This window comes from Fringilla coelebs, assembly GCF_963513975.1.
Source record: "Fringilla coelebs genome assembly, chromosome: 20".
Taxonomy (NCBI): Eukaryota; Metazoa; Chordata; class Aves; order Passeriformes; family Fringillidae; genus Fringilla; species Fringilla coelebs.
In genome coordinates this window covers 6,359,722-6,382,125 of record NC_140046.1, presented here as the reverse complement: position 1 = coordinate 6,382,125, position 22,404 = coordinate 6,359,722, and the positions used below count along the sequence as shown (strand labels likewise).

The window sequence follows — 22,404 nt, the reverse complement described above, 5'->3', positions numbered from 1 at the left end:
TCTCCTCTGTGGATCAGGACCCTGGCCTTGGTGGGAAAAGGGGGCAGGGGAAAGCAGGGGACATCACCCCAAGATGTGTCACCATGACCTGGCCCAGCAGTGCCACAGCGTCAGAGACCCCAGGCACGGCAACACTGGCAGGGTCTGCGTGGGGGAACAGTGCATGGGCTGTGAGTGGGTCTGGGTTTTGAGAGGCTTTTCAGAGGGATCTGGTTGTGAGGGGGCTTGGATTGTGAGTGGGTTTGGACTGTGGGTGCGTTCAGCCTGTATCATCAGGCTGTGAGTGGGTCAGGGCCATGAGTGAGTCTGGCCACGAGTGGGACCACACTGTGTGTGGCTCCAGGCTCTGAGACCAGCCTGTGGGTGGCTCCAAGCTGTGAGTGCCCGTGGGCTCTCCGTGGGCCGGGCCGTGCGTGGGCTCTCCGTGGGCCTGGCTGATGAGTGGGCACGGTGAGGACGGGCCGTGCGCGGTGTGTGCGGGCTCTGAGCGGGCCGGGGCAATGACTGAGCCCGCTCTGTGTGCGAGCCCAGCCTGCGGGTGTGCCTGGGCCGTGGGAGCGTCCCCGCCCTGGGCGCGTCCATGCTGGAACGGCTCCCGGGCCGCGAGCGGGACCAGGCTGGGAGTGTGCGTGGCCTGCGGGTGCGTCCCTGCCCTGCGTGGGCCTGTGCCCGGCGATGTCCCGCGGCTCCGTCCCGAGGGCCGCCCGTCCCACGGCGCCTCCCGCGGGCGCCCCCCGCTCTCCCGCCGCGGGCCGCGCCCTCCGCGGCCCACCCGGGCCGGGCTCCGGTGAATCAGCACAGGCGGGGCCCAGGGGGGCCAGGGGCCGGTGCCTTGCCGCGGGGCACGATGGGAGGTGTAGTTCTGCAAGGAGGCTGAGCTCAATGAACTGAGCACCGCTTTCTCGTCCTGAGGACTTCATCTCCCGTCGTGCCCCGCGGGCGGGAGGTGGGCGGGGCAGCAGGGGAGGGGCGGGGCGGGGCGGGGCGCGCGCAGGGGGGTTGTGGTGGCCCGCGGCGCGCGCACAGCACCGGGCGCAGCCGCCGCCGCCGCCTCAGCCGCAGCAGCGCCGAGACCGCCGCGCCCTCCTCGTCCTCCTCTTCCTCCTCCTTCTCCTTCCTCCTCCTCCCTCCTCCTCCTCCCGGAGCCCGCAGCCTCCTCGCCCCTCTTCCCCCCCGGACCCCGCGAAGATGGTGGACCGCGAGCAGCTGGTGCAGAAGGCCCGGCTGGCCGAGCAAGCCGAGCGATACGACGACATGGCGGCCGCCATGAAGAACGTGAGTCCCGTCCCGCGGGCGTCGCGCTCCCCACACACACACGCACACACACCTTCCTCCTCCTCCTGCCCCGCTGGGGCCGCCCTCCCCTCGCCCTTCCCGCGTATTCCCCGCGGTGGGTGGTGGGCTCGGCCCGGGGGGCCGCGGGGGTGTGAGGTCCCCGGTCCGTCGCTCTCCGACAGCCCCAGCTGAGTCCCGTTCCCGCCGCTCTTCCCGATCCAGGGTTACTTTGCTTTCTCCCGACCCTCATCCCTGCCCTAGAGCCCCCCACGCATCCTTTGCCCTGCGGTGGGGCCCCCACCCAGCCCTACGCATCCTGCTCCTCTGCCCTAGAGCCCCCTTTCCACATCTTTCGCCTGGTCTGGGGCTCGCATCCAGCCCCACACATCGCTCTCTCCTACCCTAATCCCCCCCCGCATCCTCTCCCTTATTCCGGGGCCCCCACCCAGTCGCGCACATTCCCCCTCTGTGCCCTAGAGCCGCCCCCCATCCTCCCCTGCTCTAAACCCCCGCGCTTTGCCCTGCTGCCCCCACCCAGCCCCACGCATCCTCCTCCCCTGCCCTAGAGCACCCCCACATCCTCTCCTCTGCCTCGGGGCACGTTGCCTCCGCAGCCCTGCAGCCCCCCACATCCCCTTCCAGCCGCATTTCTTCTCTCCCCCCGCCCCAGGCCCCCTCCCGTGCCCCCCTCCCCGCCTTGCCTGAGCGTGGCGGGGCAGAGGAGCCAGGCGGGGCTGCGGCGCTGCCCGGGGGGGTCACACCGGCTCGGGGCCCCCGGGGGCGACGCAGGGGGGGACCCGGTGTGGGGGGGATTCGTGCACATCTCTCCCCGCTGCCGAAATATCTCCCCGTGCATCCCTTCCCACGCGCGGTCGCCGGGGCTGGTGTGTGCCCCTGACCCCAAAGATCGGGAGCCCTTTCACTGTCAAAGCTCTTATTTTTACTGCTCTTGGTTGGAGATTTATGAATTGAGTCATGTTGTATTCATTTCACGCTCTTAAAATAAAGACTCTGCATATAGCAGGCTGATCTGATTTGTGACACTGAACGCTCCCCTTCAATACTGACATTTTGACAATATAAGAAGGGAAAAAAAAACATATCTCTGATCTGATCTTGCAAACAAAGCAATCGTGGGAGGCAGGATCAAGTCATTCCAGAAGATTCTGCATTTGTCATATTGCAGAGAGGCTAGACTGGGTGGAGGGAGGGAGGGGGTGCTTTAAAGGGGAAAACTGTTCTTTATGTTTGTCTTCTTAGTCAGGTCTGAACCTTTGCTGGGAGCTGGGGTGTCCTCCCCGGCTGATGAAAAGTGAATGCCGATCTGGGAATGTCGCAGTCTGCCGTGGGTGCAGCTCTGTTTGCCCATATTGCACCATTTTGTCAATAACCTTGCATTTATCAAACAGACAAAACTGTCACAGCCCGAGCCCGGGGAGGGAGGAGATGTCTTATCAAGGAATGAAATACGGATAATCGGAACGAGATATTATCACATTAAACCAGCCAGGCTGTCCCTCTGCTGCACCATGGCTTTTATACCATTTTCTGATAGCTGCATCTATTCATTTTAAAGCAAAGCCTGCTGTGTGAGCAGATCCTACAGCTCATTTCCTACGGATAATGCAGCCGCCGTGACAAAGCCAGCAGGGATATGCCCGGGACTCACAGCCGTGTTGCACTGTGAATTTCTCTTAGCCGGCTTCCCCGGGCTGGGTGCTCGAACCCCAGGTGCTGTTAAGAGCTCGTATGTGTGATTTTTCTTTACGGGCCCTGGTGAAACAGTAACCCGGGCTAACGCCTCTTATCAGCTGCAGGGTAGTTTGGCCGTAAGGAAACGATCCCCAGCGGGAGCGCTGACGCCTCCCTTCACCAGCAAACAAAAGGCAGAGCTTTGTTCTTCCTTTCAGCACCGCGCTGCCCCAGCTCTGGCACGGCCGGTCCGGCGGCCACGGCCATGTCACAGCCGTGTCACAGCCGGTTATCCCCGTCGCCGTGCGCTGCCCAGCCCCCAGCCCCGGTTGTGCGGGAGGCTGATGACCTCGCACTCATTTCCGTAGCAACGCCTAGTGATGTCATATGCCATGGTCCAAGCTGCAATGCACCCAGGCGGTAGCAGAGAGCATGCGGGCTGCGCCTAGCGAAGGTGATGCAGAGCCATCCTGCCCTCCAAACCTAGCCCTGCCTTAGCACCCTGCTGAGAAATGCTAGATGGTTCTCCTTTCAAACCTGTTGTGGCAGTGATGGGCATAAAAGAGGCTCGTTTTCCAGCAGCTTCATCTCACCGCTGCATTTTGGCGGCCACCTCACACGGGGCAGCTGGGTGGGTTGTTCAGCCTCAGCCCTGTGTGCTTGGAAACCTGTGTTGAATGGCTGTGTTAATGGTTTAAAATGGAAATGGTGTGCTGGGCTTCTTGCTGTCTGCTGATTCATCTAGGGATGTCTGGGATCGCAATAGTTTCTCAAAAATAATATTTATATATAATAACTTCTACTTCCTTCCTTCTTGCAAGTGCTAGCTGCCAGTGCCCCTAATTGCTACCTGCAGTTATGTTGCTGCTGCGGGAGCAGGATTGCTCCTTCAGCCCCCAAAAGGGGCAGGTTTACTGGGGGGTCTCTGACAACAGCAGATGGTCCCTTCACCTACCAGAGGGAGCAGAAGGTGATGCCACACCCAGGAAGGGTGCAGGGCTGGGCCCATCGATCCAGGGTATGTCTTCATGACCTTGGTCCTGTTCCTTGTCACCTCAGTGCTGTCTGGGGGTACCATCAGCCCTGTCAGGTGCTGGGGGACAGGAAATCTCTCTGCTGGTCCCCATTGTGGTCAGACATTGGCCTTAGGCTTGCTTGCTGGAGTTTCACTTCCCACAGTGCTGGTGGTTGGAGCAAGATGCATTTTTGTCTGGTTCAGCTTCAGGAAGAGCTTTGCTGTCCGAGCCCATGCCAAGCTGAGGATCAATATCCATTAGTGGTGCTGCTGGAGGCTTTCCGGAGGTGGGAGCCCTGCCAAGCCCCTGGCCAGTGCTGCCCAGGGTGCACAGCACGTGCCTCCCCACAGACCTTTATGTGGAGGGGATGTGCAGGTGAATGAACAAAATTATTGCAATAACTTATGCAGGAAATAAGTCATCTTTTGAAAACGTGTGGGGAGAATTATTGCACCGCACCTATGGGTGGTGTAGGTGTGGGGCTGTCCCCTGTGAGGGGAACACGTGACTGCTCGACTTTGGGGGGCCCAACCTCTGCAGCAGGGCCATGGCTGTACTGCATGCAAGGACCACCAAGTGTGGGTGTGAAGGGGGGACTGTTGGAGATGCTGGAAAGCAGATGGCTGCTCCAAGCTTTAGACAGCGCAGCTTGGTGCAGTAAATGGCCATTGTGGGTGGAGGAGGAGCGTGAGGATGGGGAATTGCAGGCCTTCCCTGCCATGGGGTATGTGGGCTTCTCCTGTGATGGTCACCAGCTGGGCAGGTTACCATCCTCCACATCCAGTCTATCAGTGCTGTTAGCAAGGCTTCACACAGGCAGCAGGCTCCCCCTTGGAAAAAGGGGTAGTGACACAAATCCAGCATATCTGGAGAGTCCCCAGGAAGCAGAGCAGGGATGATTAGCTGCTTTCTGCTCGCAGTGTACTCAGACAAAAGGGTGGTGAAGGTGGAAAGGCTTCTCCAGGAGGAGTGCTGGGCAGGCCATCTGTGACGGTGGGAGGGGACCAAGGAGTGTGAGCTGCTGTAGTAGCACTTCCCAGGGGGGCTGGGGAAGGCTTTGGAGAAACCATTCCCAGTGCCGAGGTGGATGGTGCAGTCATTAGCTGTTGGCATCTAATGGCAGCATTGATGCTCTTGTGCAGGCAGATTGAATGCTGCCCAGCCTCGTGGTGCCTGCAGACCACTGGTGGTCTGCAGTGCTGCTAGGGATTGGAGACAGCCTGACTCATGAGCAGGGCTTCCTTCCTGGAGATCCATGGGGTCAGGACAGGATGGTGGCTGTCAGGAGCTCCTGTCCTTCTGACCTTGTACAGGTTCACAGTGTGGGGCTGTCTCTGTGTGACTCAGCCTTGGGACCTCCTAGCAGTAGCCTGAGTCACATCTGCTCCTAAGCCACAGATAGGTAGCAATGTGCCCTGTATGTGACTGCAGTGGACACTGCTCACAGTAACTGGCCAGTATTCAGCAGCACCTTAAAAATTCCTCTTTGAGCTCCTGTGAGTTCTTATTTAGTCCATTAAGGAAGAGTCACTGACTTACAAGATCATGCTGGCTTTCTTAGTTGGCCAAGTGTAGCAGCCAGGGTGGATTGGACCCAAAATAGCTCTTGAACTAAACAAAAGTGGTATTGAGACTGTGATGGAGAATATAGCAGCTGAATTGTACCTGGGGGCATAGAAACAGTAAAACTTGGGCAAGGGCTCTCCATGAACCCCTGGATTATTTGGGCTTATCCAGTAGATCTAGTGGATGATGTCAAACCATGTAAGTGGAAAAAGATTGGTGGGAGTTGTCTTGATTTATTAATTTTTTTTTCAACCACCTTTATTTGCTGCTTCTCGTATAAAAGGATGTGCTGGTTCACAGGAGATTCAATTGTTTTAGTACACCAAATAAACTTCATAATGTCAGTGGATAAACCTTATCTGCCCCAGCTGTGTTCACCAGCTGATCCCAAATTTACTCTCTGGAATAGACTCCTTGGACAATGATGATGTGTGCTTGGGCTGGCTGGAATGCTTTAGGGACAGCCACAGAACTTCAGCTCCAGAAATGTTTCCTGGGTTGAAAACTCCAGCATCCAAGGCCATATACACTGTTCTTGGCAACAGGATGATGTATTTGGCATCCTCTTAGTGGTTCATTCTCATGGGTGTTCTGGATGGTGCTTTCAGGAGGGTTATCCACATAACTGTGGTGTATCCCTCTGCCTCCTGCAGCTGAGGTTTGGTTTCTGATCGGGGAGATGAAAAACATGGTCCTACCTCAGCTTCTGTGGCTGGTAGAATTAAGATTTTCCTTAACTTGAGGATCTCCATCATACTTTTTCCCCTTCTTCATGTGTATTACTGAACCAGTTTTCTTGTGCCTGGGCCAGTAGCATTAGTGCTGCTCAGGAGCATGCTCAGCTTGGCTTTCCAAGGAGGAATAAACAGCCTCAGCCTTGCTAAGCTTAAGATCAGGGAGGTGGAGTAAAAGTGACCTGATGGACCCCATTAGCCTATGGGGGGCCTGGGTTTTGTTCCCAGGCTGGTGAATGACCCCCAGGTCACAATCCTAAGGACAAGGATTTTTCAAAGCCTGATATTTCTACTACCTCTACAGGCTTTTAGCTGAGAATTGAATCTATTAGCTGTTGCTCTAGGACAGAAAGAGAAACCTGGCTCAGGGTGCAGCTGATGGAGCAGGGGCTGGGGAGGAGAGTGGTGGGCATGACCTGACATCTGGAGAAAACTCCATGGATGGTGACACATCTGACAGGGCCTAATGCACCAGCTCTATGACTGAACTCTTGAGCTTCTATTTGGAACAGCTTCATGCCAAGTAAACCATGCACAGAACTTGTGTGTAGGGGCACATATTTAGGAAAAAAAGAATCCAAGCTTTTGTGTGTCCCAACTGCTAGTGCTTGAGTAACCAGCTGCTTTTTGGGAGGTGGCTTTGTCTGAGCTCAGACGTGTCCTTGGATGTGGAGCACTGCTGAACTTGTTGGTGCTGCTTTTTCCTTGGCAGAGGTGAGTGGTGTGTTGGGAGCTCAATTCCAGTCTGGCAGGGAAGAGCCATGAGGACTGTCAGACTAGTTCAGACCAGAGCTGGCTGCTTGGTGTCCCAGCCAAACACCAGACTGTTCAGAGGCAGGTACAGGGAAGGAGGCACTGGAAAATGCCTCCAGTCTGACCTTAGGGAGTTTTTCCTCAGGTGGGTCAAATGCCTGGTGCATTCAATACTCTGCCTTGTGCTTTTCTGCCCTGTTCAGCCCCCTGAGCTGCCAGCAAAACGTGAATGCATATTAGAATAACTGCAGTCCAAAGCACAGTGGAACAGGATTTGCCTGGCTTCCCAAGCGTTTCTCCATTGACAGCCTTGATAGGATCCAGGCATCATCTTCTGCTTCACCATGGCAAAGCAGTGAGGCAGGGCTGAGGTTGTCTCTGGGTAGTGCTGCACCCTCGATGCTTCCAGGCGTTCTCCTACGCTTCAGTGCTCTGCAGCTCATGACAGATTTTTCCAAAGGAGGAGTATTTTTGTGCTGACTGGTTTGGAGCCAGCTTAGACCTTTGTTCCTTCGCTGGTCAAGTCTTTGTCTTTTCATTCTGGAAAGCTGAAAGCCTTCAACAACTTCTGCTCTTTACTGAACAGGTAACTGACCTAACTGGTCCTTAGCTGAAGTCTTGTTCCCCAAGTGTTAGATTCACATGACTGCAGAGAAATGGCAACTGGCATTTCTGGAAAGTGGCAAATGCCTTGTCTGGGAAGCAAAAATTGAGTGAAAACATAAGTATTGACTCGATTTGAGTAGTGATGGTCACTGCTGGGCAGTGATAGCCTGGAAACCAGCTAAAATAAGGGGAGGTAGCAATGGATTGGTCACTGTGCTGGATTTTGGGTGGCTTTGTCTTTCAGCCTCTGAAACCTTTGGCTTGACTTGAAGAAGCAGTCCAGATAGATGGTGGTAGCTGGTTTTATGCTGGTGGCATTGAGATAAAATGTTCTGCCATGGCTGCTGGCTGCCAGGCTCTGCCTGTGCTTCTGCCAGTGCAGCTTTTGGTCATTGAAGGTGGGGGAAGGTGGGAATGAGGTTTCCTCATGCAAATGAAATGGCTTTGTGGGAATGTTTTTCCCCCTAGCTGCTTGATCTAATGAGCAAAGTTTTTCCTCCCAGCCTAAAATGAAGGAAAATTGCAACAAAATTACTTTCATTCTGCTGTTTAAATTTATTTCATTTTTTAAGTAAGAGGTCTGACTCTTTGCTTCAGAATCCAGATGTCAAGATGTGGGATTCCCACCCATGGCTCTGGGGGAGGAGCTCAGTAGTGGGATGGCTTTGTCCATCTTTTCTGAATGCACAATGGTAGCGAGGCTGAGCTGCTGCATCTTTCTGGTCCCTCCTGTGGGCTGGAGCCTTGGAAGCTGCTGCACCTTTCTGGCCCTTTCTGTGGGCTGGAACCCTGGGAGCTGCTGAGGCTGGTAAATCATAAGGGTTGATCTTCACCCTGGAGTCTCATACTGATTATCTTGGTATAGTCTGGAAAAACTCAGAAATGGTAAATTCTGGAAAATGGAGCTGAAGTGATGAGGCAGCAATTCTTAGGCTGCTCAGGAAACACTGACAAGACTGTCTCTCAAAAGCAAAGCCTTTGTGTAGCTGGTGAAACAAAAGCCTTTGTCTGCCTATTTAAGGGCAAACTTCCCCCAGTGTGAGGGTTTTCTGTGCTAACCCAGATTTAGTCACATCTCAGACATGACCCAGTACATGCTCTATTAGATATTAAACAAACCTGATTTTTGGCCCCAAGCTAGTGATCCAGTGACCAGGGGCAGTGCATTAGTTAATTGCAGGAGGAGAGTAACTAGAGAACATGTCACCGATGATGGCGTGAGATTCCCGTAAAGTGATCCCCAGATTAGGGATTAGAGTACTTAATGTTTTTCTTCTGTGAAGGAGATGTTGGAATTGAGTCCGTGTATGGGTGTTTGAGGCAGCTGTGCTTGGATGAGCCCAAGTCTGCAGGGATTCCAAGTGCAAACCATTCCTTAATTGTTTGCAAATTCCCTCTGATCTCGCTAGATGGGTTGGCTTGCTTGGGATGTGTCTTTGCTTACGTACCAAGCAAAGCTGCTTGGCGTGTCAGTGTGCTTCTGACTCCTCTCTAAGATGGTTTCAGCAAGGCTCTAGAAAAACACCAGTGAGAAGGCTCAGCCTCAGTGCTAACGAGGCTGCTGATGGACATGTTGTTTGGACAGTTGTGGTGCTCAGCAGCATCAAGTTTATTAATAGTAGGTGGAGAAGCTGTTGCTGTGCCATGTGCTAACAGACATGCTCAACAATTGCTGTAGGAGATCTCTACTTGTAAAAGGCTAATGCAGCAGTGAATGAGAACTTGGGGGAGATTAACAGCCTTTGATTTACACCCAGCTAAGGCAGGCCTTGGAGCTTTGCCTGTTTGTGCTGTTGGGCTTTGTTACATGGGGTGAATATTTCATTACCTAGAATTTGGAAGCTTGGCTTCTTGTGTTTGGTGGTGTCAAGATGACGTTGGCACCTGAGGGGGTTTTGTCACCTGTGATGAACGGAGATCAAATCTGTGGTGGGACTCTCTTGGGCTTCAGAAGAGGCTGGGAGGAGGTGGCTAGAGCTAGGTGAGGGGAGTTAAACAGTTGGATGTAGGGTAGTAAAGTGACCCTCCTTGTAATTTAAAATCGCTTACAGTGCTCCAGAAAGCTGCCAGAGCAAAAACTTGACTTTCTTCTTTTCTGCAAGTTCATTTAAGAAATTAAATAAAGTTGTCTTTGCTAGAGGTGTGTAAGATCAAGCCTGAAATCCCCGAAGCAGTGGGAGGGTATAGTACATCTGGAGGGATAATCACCTTACTCACTGATGTAGAAATTAAACCTATCGTGGAGCTGGCATGCAGGAATCCACCTGGGTGTTCTGGGAAGTCTCTTGCTTAATCTGGTAAAACATGTTTGAGACACCAAGGAACTGCTGGATCTGCAGACCAAGAGATCAAGAGCAAAAATCGTGTAAGGTGCTTGTTTTTAATATTTCCAGGATCTTACCTTGATGTGCAACAATCAGGTTCCTAAAACGCTTGGGGGAGTAAAATGGAGCAGCTAAAAATGTGCATGCCCACTGCAGGGAGTTTTACATGGCTGCAGCTTCTCCCATTTCACCCTTTGGAGCAGCAGCTTGCAGCTGCCATGGCAGCAGTGGCTCTGCCATGCTGAAGGAAGCCATGCCAGCAGACAGGAATTGCCCAGTTCATCCTGCTCCAGCAGACTTGGGAACAGGCTCTCCCAGCAACCAGAACCTGCTCTCAGCCTTAGAATGGCCTGCCCATGGCACATCATGTCTTCTCTCTCCACTTGGCTCAGATAGGTTGAGGTCATGGGCACAGGCAGTCTTTGAGCCCCTGATTAAGGACAGGGTCTGGCACTTAACTCTCTGGGGAGGATTTGATGATCTGGTGGCAGGATTCTTACTGCCTGGTAGTGGGGCTGGAGGTGAGCAGGAAAGCACTAAGATCTGAGCCAGATTAGTACCCTTGGAAGCTGTGAGGTAAATCTTTAAGCAGCTAATGCTCCCAGCAGCACTAAACACCCTCCCCACATGAAACTTGGTGCATTTATCGAGAGTCCCTGAAATCTGTCTAGCTTGGGTTTGTTTTACCATAAATTGGAAAGGAAAAAAAATCTTCCTCTGCGTGGACCAAGTCTTAAGACTCTAGAAGTGTCCAGTAGCCATCCTGTGAATGGCTGCTTCAGCTCAAAAGCCTGTGAGTAGATGGAATCTTCTGAGGAATAATGCTTAAACAGAAATTTAAAAACCCAAAGTCTTTAAACTTGTACCAAAATGTTTCTGAGGAAGGAGTGCAGTTACTCTTGATGAGCTCTTCAGCTCTCACCTGGAAAAGCTTAATGCAGCCCAGAAGAGCCTATAGCAACCATGAATTGTCATTCTCCTTCCAAAGGGATCAACGGATCAACTCTGAGCTCCTGAAACTTGCTGTGAGCTCCAGGGGCACATCTGAGCTCTCCCAGCAGCGGCACGCTGTGGCACTGGTCTTCCACGTGCTTAGCAGAGAGCTTGGAGACCAGGCCTGTCAGCAGGGAACAGAGCAGATAATCCGAGGCAGGAGAGCTCCCCAAGCTGTTGGTGATGGAGAAGGGTGGTGCTGATCCTGTGCTGCTGCTGAGGCACTCACAGAACACAGCAGTGGGCAGATGATGCTGCCAGCCTGCCATATCCTGGGGAAGGAGTGGTTTGGCATCCCTTCTGTTGCTTTGTAGTTAGCAAGCAAAGGTGCTGGTATCCCATCTGCCAGGGACAGAGTGATGAGCCCTGAGTGACAATCCCCTGAAATGCTGGGACTGATGTGCTTGGACTTGCTGCTCTCTCCATCTGGTGGCTGGAAAGCACTAGGCCAACAGAGGTCAATCATTCTCCCCGAGAGTTTTTAATAAGCCCGAGGCAGGTAGTGGCAGCAAGATGCTGAAACAAGTTGTCCTGCAGCCAGTTTTCATCTTGTTTAATAACCTGTCAGTAAGGCTAACAGGAATCAGGGTGTTAATAAGGAAAACAAGAAAACTTGAGCATCATTCCTTCCTGGCTCAAAAAGCACATGCTGGCTAGAGAAGCAGCTCTCTGCACCAGGACTGCACAATGCCAACTCAGAAATAGTTTGTAGCTCCTTGAACATTTGTTTGTAGAACACTTGAACATACACAAAGCTGGGAGGCTGGGGTTTTTCCTTCCAGTTGGTTACTGGGATGTGTCTGGGCTGCTCTCTGTCCACAATAGCCATGGCAGGCAGATGCTCCCTCGTGTTTGCCTTATCTCAAGCTGCAGAAGAAGTCGGGGACACAAATCAATGGCACCCAGGTGTTCTGTAGTGGAAAGAAACCCAGAGTCGTTAGACCAAGTGCTGGGACTGCAGTGCTGCAGATAAGGGCTGGCACACAAAATGCTGCTGCCAGACACTGACTGGAGCAGCTCAGAGCTCTGCTGCTCTTACTGGTGTTCTCACCTTGGCTCCCTTCAACCTTTCATGTGCAAGAATGACCCAAGCAGCTGAAATTTGCTTTTTCTCCAACTGAAATCCATGATGGCCACACTGAAACTGGAGCAGGAGGTCTGCAGGCTCCAAGGACTGATCAAACCTGAATGCAGTGCAATCACATGTAGTTATTAAGCTACAAAGGCCAATAAAATAAATGAGCTCTTGGTTTCCACATTTCCCAGTTTGAAGACTTTGTCTTGGGTGGTTCAAAGTTGCCTTAAGTAATAAAGGCTGCAGAGTGGGATGAAAGCTGCTGTTAAGTGTAGGAACATGCAGAAATCCTAATTGGTGTCTGGAGTGCCTGAGTAGCCTCTGAGATGCAGTTGGGCTACAAGCAATAAACAGTTCTCTGCAGACACTGGTCCTTGAGGCACTGGGAGCAATTTGAAATGTAAGGGCAGAACCATCCCATGTGCCCTCAGCTGCTGTCCTGTGATGTGAACTGGCCCTGGCAGCTTAGAAAACAGGAACTGGTAGGGGATTATTCATAGTGAAACAGGCAGAGGAGAAGACAGTGGGGAACTTGCGTCTGCCCCACAGCCTGCACGTGCTTTTTTTTGGTCTTGCCTGGGATGAGAGGAAGGGTTTGACCTACAGCCCAAAACCCCCTGGCCACACTGAGTTAAAACATGAGCAGAGGACAACGGAAGGGGTCAGCAAGGAGAGAAGCAGTTATGGTGTGACTTCCACTTTGGAAGTGTGACATGGGGGCGAAGGCAAGGCAACAGGGAAAAGAAGCCAAACCAATCTGGTAACATTTTAGATTTAGGTCTGGTTTAACACACGCCTACTTCACCAAAGTAGGACAGTGCTTAAGAAAAGCATCTTCCTGACTGCTGTGATGGAGTTGTAGGACAGCTCACTGTGGTGCTTGGGGAGAAGCTGCTCTTGGCGAGGTTGTGTGACATCGAGTCGTGACTCTCACCAGGCTGCTGGGTAATGGTGACAATTTCATGTGCTTGAGGGTGGCCATTTCTTTAAGCTAGGGGAAGCTGGGGACAGGAAAAAACAGGCAGTCTGTTAGTCATGACCTTCCAAAATGACAGCACTTGGACTGCTGAAGGTGGTTTTGTCACAGAATCATTAAGGTTGGAAAAGACTTCCAAGGTTACAGAGTCCAGCCTTTAACCAGTCACCACCTTGTCAACCAGACCAGAGCGCTTAGTGCCATGTCCAGTCATTTCCTGAATACTTCAGGGATGGGGGCTCCACCAACTCCCTGGCAGCCCCTTCTGATGCCTGACAACCCTTTCTGTGAAGAAACTCTTCCTGATGTCCAGCTTGAACCTGCTCTGGCACAGCCTGAGGCTGTGTCCTCTTGTCCCTGCTCATGGGTGGTGGGGTCCCAGCATGAGACAGCAGCTGGAGATGGGGGAAGGTGACATGTCTGCAGGTATTGTCACCTTTTTCAGCTGCTTGAGCCTGGAGGAGTTGTGTGCTGGTTGCTCCCCTTGCCAGTGGCTACAGACCAAGGAATTTCAGTGGCTGGACTTTGTTTCAAAAGCATGTTGGCCTTTCAAAAAATGGAACACAGAAGGGGGCCTTCAGGGCAGAGCTCAGGCTAACAAGCTGCATGTGAAGGAAAACAAGGGTTTACTTGCTAGGGTTTGTGTGGAGAGATAACAAATTTAATTACATGGTGCAGGAGCTGTAGATAGAGCAGGAAGCACAAGTGCTGAGGGCGAGATGGATGTTGTGTATCCTGGTGGGAGAGGAGCTCTGATGATCTTTAAAAGCTTTTCTCAGTGAACAGTTTGAAGTTCTCATGGCTGTCTCTGTCTCTCCAGGAAAGCTTCACTCTTTTGTAGCTGTCTGATGTCCTGAAGGACTCAAATTCTCTTTTAAGCAATAAGAAGAGCAAGTATTGAGGTTTATAACATGGGTTAAACTGTCAGATGTTGATGGTATTCCCCAGGGAAGGATCTCTGGGTCCTGTCAGCTTGCCAGTGCTGTCTGCTTTAAGATAAGACATCAAAGCCAGGCAGAAGCTGTAAATGGGTGGGCACTTAATTATCAAACTAAGTGAAAAGTGTGCAAGAATAAACAGGTAGAGCTAAGTCTTGTGATGGATCTTCAGTGCAGTCACTGCAGGGACCTCAAAACCAGTCAATTCCTGATGTATATTCAGACCTACTCATGCAAGGTGAGAAGTGGAGGATGGGAGTCCTGGAATTAGCCCCTAACCAACCTAACTTGCTGTTCTCTGGGAGCAAGCCTTACCCATGGGTCTCACCAAAGCCTGTTAATCAGGATACTTCCAGAAAGAAGGTGCTGTAGAACCAACCCTTGGGCTTTTGGAGTTTACATACCTTGACATTAGGGACAGGTAAAGTTTTGCTTGTTCCCTGGCTTCTGCTCAAGAGGCTGAAGCTTGCCTGGCTGCAATGTGATCCTCGGGCATGCCGGGAGCCTGCCAGGTTTTGGGCAGGGTGCTGAGTCAGAGCTCCAGCTGTAGTGGAGAAATCAGGAAAACCTTCTCAGAGATGGTGCTGCCTCTGCAGTGCTTTGTTGCAAATCACAGGGCTTGGATTTGTACAAGCCTCTGGTCTCCCAAGCAGTATAAATCCTAAACTTCCAGTAATTTTTGTCCAATGGGAACTCACGGAGTTTCCCTGTGGCTTAAGGGCACTGGAGTCTCGGTGGTGCGGACACTGTGCCATCAGAGAACTGGTGAGACTGGAACTGGCAGTGTCCTCCAGCTGGGTGATGAACATGCCTCCCAGCCAGAGCCTGGCAGCATGGACTGCTCCATGCCAAGCTCCCTGCACTCCCTGCCTAGGTATCCTTGTGCAGTCTGCTCCTGGCAGGTGTGTTAGGTGTGTTCTCCTTTTTCTTTTCTTTTTTTTTTTTTTTCCAGAATAGCTAGAAGACTTTCCTCTATCAAGTTTCCACCATGTGGATCAGCTTCTTGCCCTTGGCTGTTTATGCCACATCCAGGATTTGACACTGGCTCGTGCATTTCCTGCCCCTCTCCCTTGTCTCCATGAGCACAAGTGAGATGAGGCTGGACAGTTACTGGGATTTGCAGAGCAAATTCTGCTGTTCTCTGCTGGCAGCCAGGGATGTAAAACTCCAAACTGAGTGAGCTTCCCAAAGAGCAGGTAGTCTGCAGCCAGGGGCTGATGGCTTTGTGCTCCTGCCAAGCCCTCCTGATGCCAACCTAGGATTTTCCTTTGGCTATTTGAAGTCTCTGACGCCATGTAACAGTGCTGGAAATGGCATCAGGGGACCTGATCCCTTCTTCGGGGAGGTGAGACCCCTTCAGGGTCTGAGTTAAGGGGGAAGGTTCTGCCCTTCCATAATGTGACTGCTGCAGTGTGATCCAGGCCTGATGCAGGATATTGCCGTATTTGATGTTAAATCAGAAGCATTCAGTGCAATGCTACAAATCCAGTATATCAGAACCTGCTGTTTAGCCAGTGGCTTGGTTGAACTCACTTTGTTTCAGTATCCTGCAGTGTAAGAAAAAAAAACCCCAGCATTTGTTTGGCCAGCACAGGCTGCAGAGAAGGCACAGCCCCAGGTGCATGTGACAGGCTGGTGCAGAGGTGTTGGAGTGGTTTCTGCTGGAGATGGGCACTGGTGCAGTGCTGTGGGAAGAGCAGAGTGACAGTGACTGCACAGGAGGGGGCTGTGGCAGGAATTGCCAGCACAGGCAGGCAGGCACCAGGCAGCTCTGGGCAGACCAAGGGCAGAGACGTCCTCAAAGGCAGCTGAACCTGGGATACATTTTTTCTGCCTTTTTCTGACTGACAAGGCAGCTCAGTGTACCCTGCTGTCTGATACCTTGTATCCTGGGCATCTTGCATTTTCTTCCTGCTGGGAATGCAAGAGCCAGATGGTGTTCTGTTCTTCCTCAGCTCAATTGCAAACTGAAATGTGTGGGACTACAGCCTCTTCCCTCTCCTGGTGCTGAGGGCCGTGGTCCTTGTCCCCACCCATGTCACATCTTGGCCATGTCTCTGCAGTGCTCCTTCCTGGGAGTCTGGGTCCTGCTAGAAAGCAGTGACATGGTTAACAAGGCTCCCTTCCTGCTTTCACAAGTTCCCTGTGAGATCCCTAGGGGAATCTGCTGTCTCCACAGGTGTACTTTCCATCTGTCAGCGAGTTTGCTGAAAGGATTTTGACAAGCAACTTTCCTCTGTAATCCTTAATAGCTTCGAATTTAAAATGTTTATGGCAAAGCTAATCCCACGAAACTCCCTGTAGTTTTAATAAATCTGTCCTCCAGCAAGACTCTTCTGGTGAGAGGAGGTAAATCTACTTCTTCCTGCAGTGATAAGTATCTGCAGATGTGGCTGTGGGGCACCTGCTTGTTGCTCACTTCAAAACTGGTGTCTCTTCTCAGGGAGCACCTTGCTAAAAGCAAAATTTCATCTAGTGATCAATCTCCACAACCCCTGTCATGACAGAAAACTCTTGGAATCAGTGAGTCTCTTGTATGGTTGGTGTTGGACACTCCATTTACAGCTGGAAGGGAATAACTCAGTCTGGGATTTCTGGATGCTTCTATTTCCAAATCCCTCACTCAAAACGGGGTAGCTTAGGTGGGATAAGCCCCCAGGTAACCTGATGGAGTCTTTGGTATCTCTGAGGACAGACAACCCATAAGCTCTGGGGCAGGGGGACACCTTGATTGTGCTCCCAAAGATGTCTTTAACCCACAAAATGATTACTATGTGTTTGTGCAGGTGTCACTGAGAGGGAAGAATGGAGACATTCTGTAAAACTGCAGAGCAGAGACCTCAGCACAGCAGGCAGCTGGAGGCAGTGCGAGTGTCTCACCCTTGGTGTTTGGGCACACTGTGGTTGGGCCCTGCCTGGCCCTGCTGCAGGAAGCAGGATATCACAGGGATCCCAGGGCCCTGTGGTTAAACAGTCACTGTTGTCTTGGCCAGGAGTGGGGTGTGAGGGTTGGCCTGGCACTGGGAGCTGCGGGATGGCATCGCTGCCCTGCTTACCTTGGGCGGGAGCACTGGCAGCTGCCCTGGCATCCTGCTCTGTGCTCTTTGTCCTGTGCCGCTGGCAGCTGCTGATAGTCCCAGGAGATCCTGCCCTCATTAATGTGACACCCATTTCCCTGCTCCCTCGGCTGTCTCTCACCCTGCAGCAGAAGCAGTTGTGCTGGTTTGCACAGGAACACCCTCTTCCATCTGGAAAATGGTCTGCTGTTCCTCTGCCAGGCTCTGGAGCATCCTCTGGAGCAGCACAGATCCACACAGCAGCAGCAGGGGTGGGAGTGAGGGTCTGCCTGCTGCCTCTGCCTTGAGGGAAAGGGCTAGAGTGGGTTGGATCAGAGACTCTGCTTGCTGTGGGGGAAACAGGCTTAGCTGTAGCCTGGTTTTGGGAGGAGATATTAGCCAGAGCATGGCTGAAGAGCTGCAGCAGGAGTGGATGTTCTGGAATGTGCAGGTCAATATGGTGTGAGTAACTGTGAGTCATTCAAGGCCATTCAAATGAGGTCCTGGGCTGGGCCTTTGGCCTCCTGCTCCCCACCATAAATGTGGTTATCTGGGCCCAGAGCAAACCTTGTCCTTCCAGATCCTTGTGAAAGTGACTCAGTGTTTGCAGAAGCCTTTCACATCCAAACCATTACCTAATCCTTTACTGCTGTGAGGTGGCTCACAGGTTCCTGCTTTGGTGGCCTGATTCCCAGGTGGCTGTGCCCAGGGCGTGTCCTTGGGGATAGGGGACAGTGGCCATGCCCAGGCTCAAAGTGGCACTTGGCAGCTGGAACCAGCCCAGGGGAGCAGCCGTGTGCAGCTGCTGCGTGGTGTCCTGTCTGCTGCAAGGGCTCCTCCTGCTCCTGGGGGTGGGAAGCTGGTGCAGTTTTGGCCAGAGGTGCTGCCCACATGACTCCAGGCAGCAGTGGTGTTGTGGGAGCTGGAATGGGATTATTGTGATACCAAGTGGTGCTTCCCAAGTTACTGAGGGAGCTCTGTGCTCATCATCTCCTTAATCCCTTTGTGGGTTTTGTGGTGCATGAGACAGGTAACACTATTAACCTCAGTGAGGAAAACTAAGTGTGGGGGATTTCCCTTCATCATGTGAGCTTTTAAGTCCTCATCTGTGCAGGTGCCTGAGGCAGTTGTAATTGTGCCATCTCAGTGATTCTTTGGGTGTCTCTGAAGCATCCCCCATGCTTGTGGGAAGTGGAAAAGATGAACACCCTATAGCTCTGGTGGTGTTAACCATGCAGGTAGCTTATAACCCTGGACCATCTCCTCCCTCTTGCTTTGACTATCCCTCTCCCCTGCATCACCAAGCCCAACTCTCATCCTACAGGTGAAAGGCATCTCTTTCCTAGAAGACTTCTCTCGTTCTGGAAGATGCTGATCTCTCAAATAAAACCCAATGCCTGCTCCTTTTGCTGTGGGTCTGGACCACAGCATGATTTCCCAGCTGGCTCCTGCTGGTCTGGGAGCAGAGACAGAGCCAGATGACAGAGCAGGACTTTGCAAGCTGACTGCCTCTTCCTGCCTCTCTCTAGAGATGCACAGGAACACCCAAAGGTGTGATGGGAGCGTCAGAAGGCTGGGGCTTAACCCAAATGTCTCTTTTCTCTCCCCCTCTCTCCACACAGGTGACGGAGCTGAACGAGCCCCTGTCCAACGAAGAGAGGAACCTGTTGTCCGTCGCCTACAAGAACGTGGTGGGGGCGCGGCGCTCGTCCTGGCGAGTCATCAGCAGCATCGAGCAGAAGACCTCTGCAGATGGGAACGAGAAGAAGATCGAGATGGTCCGTGCCTACCGCGAGAAGATCGAGAAGGAGCTGGAAGCGGTGTGCCAGGATGTGCTGAGCCTGCTGGACAACTACCTGATCAAGAACTGCAGCGAGACGCAGTACGAGAGCAAAGTCTTCTACCTGAAGATGAAAGGGGACTATTACCGCTACCTGGCCGAGGTGGCCACCGGCGAGAAGAGGGCGACCGTGGTGGAGTCTTCGGAGAAGGCCTATAGCGAAGCCCATGAGATCAGCAAGGAGCACATGCAGCCCACCCACCCCATCCGGCTCGGGCTGGCGCTTAACTACTCGGTTTTCTACTACGAGATCCAGAACGCGCCGGAGCAGGCCTGCCACCTGGCCAAGACAGCCTTCGACGACGCCATCGCCGAGCTGGACACCCTCAACGAGGACTCCTACAAGGACTCAACGCTCATCATGCAGCTCCTCCGCGACAACCTAACGCTCTGGACGAGCGATCAGCAAGACGACGACGGCGGAGAAGGCAACAACTAGACCCCCCCGATGGACTGGCAGCCGCACGCTGATGCTAACTACTGCAGTCTTTATTTTTTTCCCACGAGTGGGGGGGGGTCCGGGGTGGGGGAGGGAAAGGGAGGGGACACCTTCCCAGGGAGGCCCCCCACAACCTGTCTTTGATTGCCTCGTTGACATTTTTGCCAAAACACCACTAGTGGAAGTCAGGCTGGCTGTGCTGGTATGGAATAGCAGCCTCACTGGCATATGGACTGTTCTGTAGATTATTAATACAAGTGGAGCTGTCTTTAATTTAACTTTATTGCTAGAAATAAAAAAAGGGTTTTAAGAAGAATTTGCGTGGATGGAATGGCCCTCATTTTTAAGGAAAGCAACGCAAAAACATTTGGAAAAAAAAAAAAAAAAAAAAAGGGAGTTCTGTGGTTCCAGTAAGGCTTCGAGCGTTTGTTTCCGCAGCCCAGGTGCCGTGTGCCCGCACCACGTCGCGGGGCCTCTCTCTGCAGCGCTCTGCCTGCCAGGGCGCAGCTGCAAATCCCCAAATTGAGAAGGAATTAAAAATAAAACCAACAAAACTAAAGAATTTGGGGCTCGCAAAGCCCTGGGATTTAGGCCATCCAATCTTTTTTTTCTTTCTTTTTTTTTTTTTTCTTTTTTTTTTTTTTCGGTTGAGATATTTATTAGGGTAGCTTACAGTATTAACACTAAATTGCAGTTTACAGTATTTCTACATTACAGCCATATGACATCAAGCCTTTGATTGTCTGTTTTTCTTTCTTTTGCTAGTTCTTTTGGCTTGCCTTCCTGAGCAGTCCTCGCCTGTGGACTGGCTTTAGCTATTCTGTGTCGCCCAAGGCAAGAAGACCGCCCGCCCGAGGAACATCAAAGCTGCTCTAGTTTTTTGGTCAACAGCTTAACAGGTGCTTGGCTAGCGGCTGTTTCAACTATTTTAAGTCCACAGCAAAAGGTTTAAGAACTTAATTAGACAAAGGGGGAAGTGTTTAAACTTAAAAAATGCCACTTAAATAAAAAACAATAAAAAAAATATTAAAAAAAAGAGCATTCAGGTCTGTATGTCATGTACTGTGTTTGGTATTTCAAAAGACCATCCTGATTTAAGGTGCCACAGCTGCTTCCTCAGGGATTGCACTGCCATTTCACTCTGCCTGACTTTCTCCCACTGTACCATGAGGTTTGTCAGCAGATCTCCGGCACCCAGGGCTCCCTTGTTTGTCACCAGGGAAGCCGGGTGTGTTTTCCTTTCTCCTGGGGAAGCTTGTGGTGTAATGAGCGAACTTCAGGAGCTTAGACACTAATTTGGTAGAGAAATTCCTCAAGGGAAGAGCTACAATCATAGACATTTCAGTCCACCATCGGGAGCCCAGGAACTTAGTTCTCTTCTTAGCAAAATCTTTTCTCAGCCTGTCTGATCCGGCCGGGGGTGGGAGTTGGGGCATCTGAATTGCTTAGCAGGTACTACTTACCCCATTTTGAGTAAATTTAGCTTTAATTTTGATTTTTTCCATGGTTGTTGGAGGTTCACTGCTGTTCTCTGGCCCGCGGAGCGCTGCGCCCTGCAGCGCTTCCCCCAGCGCCGCGCAGTGAGGAGAAACCGCGCTCGTGCTTTAATTCCTTATCGTGATTCTGACGCTGATTTTGGAACCAGGCTTTCCCCGTCCCTCCCTTGCGAGAGCCAGCCCGACACGGCGCCTTGTGGTGAGGCACACACGGCACCGGGGGGACGCGCACGGCTCCGGCCCCGAGCGCTGCCCGGGAGCGCCCCAGCCCCGGCCCTGCCCCGCCCGGCTTTGTTTGGGCCGGGTTCCCCCTGCTCCGAGCGTCCCGCAGGGAGCCGGGGCTGCAGCATCCCGCGGCGAGGGCTGTGCGGTGCCGCTGCGTGCCGGGACCGGGACGTGCTTTAGGCTTCTGAGCTCCCTCTCATCGACCCCCGTGTCCCGTGAGCAGTGTTGTCCCAGCTGTATAATTGGAAGTGATTTACTGGAATTACAAAACCTATCTTCTTTTTTTTTTTTTTTTTTGGTTTGTTTTTCTCCAAATAATTACTACTCTTTTTGGCTTTTTGCTCTGGCTGCTTTAGGAAACTTATGCAGGAGAGATGGCACAAGAGGGCTAAAAACGGAGTGGGGGTCAGGGACTTGATTTTTAAGCAGCTTGAATGGTTTATTTCATTTTTTAAGAGATGCACTTGCCTATGATACTGTCTCTCCAGTGAAATGATTACTGCTCCATTACTCTATTGATACAATATTGTGCATGCTAGTGTTGTATTTCTATACAGTAGCTTGAAATTTATTAACTTATACTGTAGATGTTATGTATTCCTATGACAAAATAGTCTTCAAAAATTTTTTAAAGTTTTTTAATTTATTTTTCTTTCCTTTTTTTTTTTCGGGGGTAAAGTTTGCTCTACCAAATAGTGATCGTAACAAACTGATCTGTTATGGATGTTGCTATAGTGACATGCAATTATATATGATTTTGTTTTTAAAAAGGAAAAAAAAAAGCAAAAGAAAACACCAGTGTTAGCTTAACCTTAATGTCTGGTGTTCGTCATGGTGAAATTATAACTATTACAGTGTAGGAGAACAATGACTGTGTTCTTTGAATGAGCCTTTGTTTGTGCTTTTTGTCATGTTATGCAGTGAACTATTTTTAAGGTCTAATCAGTGATTATTTTTCCAACTCCGTGTTTCTGTAAGGAATTATTTCACACACGGACCATTCTTAGCAGTTTTTCCTCAGTGATGGAATATCATGAATGTGAGTCATTATGTAGCCGTCGTACATTGAGCAAATAAACTTACAGATCTGACGTCAGCGCTGCTTAATTGTTATCGCCTGTCTCGACTTTCTGGGGGGCTCCGTGGGACCAGGGGGGCTCGGGAACAGCCTGGGTTCTGCTCCTGGGCCGCCTCCCTTCCGCTGCCGCTGAGCATCCTCGTCCCTGCGGGTCCGGGCTCCCCCGGGCTCCTCCTCTGCGGGGCGGTGGGAGCCGCGGGCCGGGTCCCGTGGGTTCGGCAGTGGCTGGGTGGGTGCTTCCCCACCTCCGTCCTTCCCCACCTCCGTCCCTTCCCGATGGTTTCCGCTCGCAGCCACACGCGCGGTGACTCACGCTGTAAAA

General features: G+C 51.9%; 1 protein-coding gene across 1 annotated transcript; it reads left to right on the top strand.

The window, feature by feature from the left end:
* Positions 1-1,006: 1,006 nt before the first annotated feature.
* Positions 1,007-22,084, top strand: YWHAG (tyrosine 3-monooxygenase/tryptophan 5-monooxygenase activation protein gamma). The gene is made up of 2 exons (XM_084219161.1): positions 1,007-1,275; positions 18,627-22,084. Exons 1-2 carry the CDS (start codon positions 1,189-1,191, stop codon positions 19,281-19,283), a joined length of 744 nt encoding a protein of 247 aa, XP_084075287.1. The 5' UTR covers positions 1,007-1,188; the 3' UTR covers positions 19,284-22,084.
* The last annotated feature ends 320 nt before the right edge of the window (positions 22,085-22,404 follow it).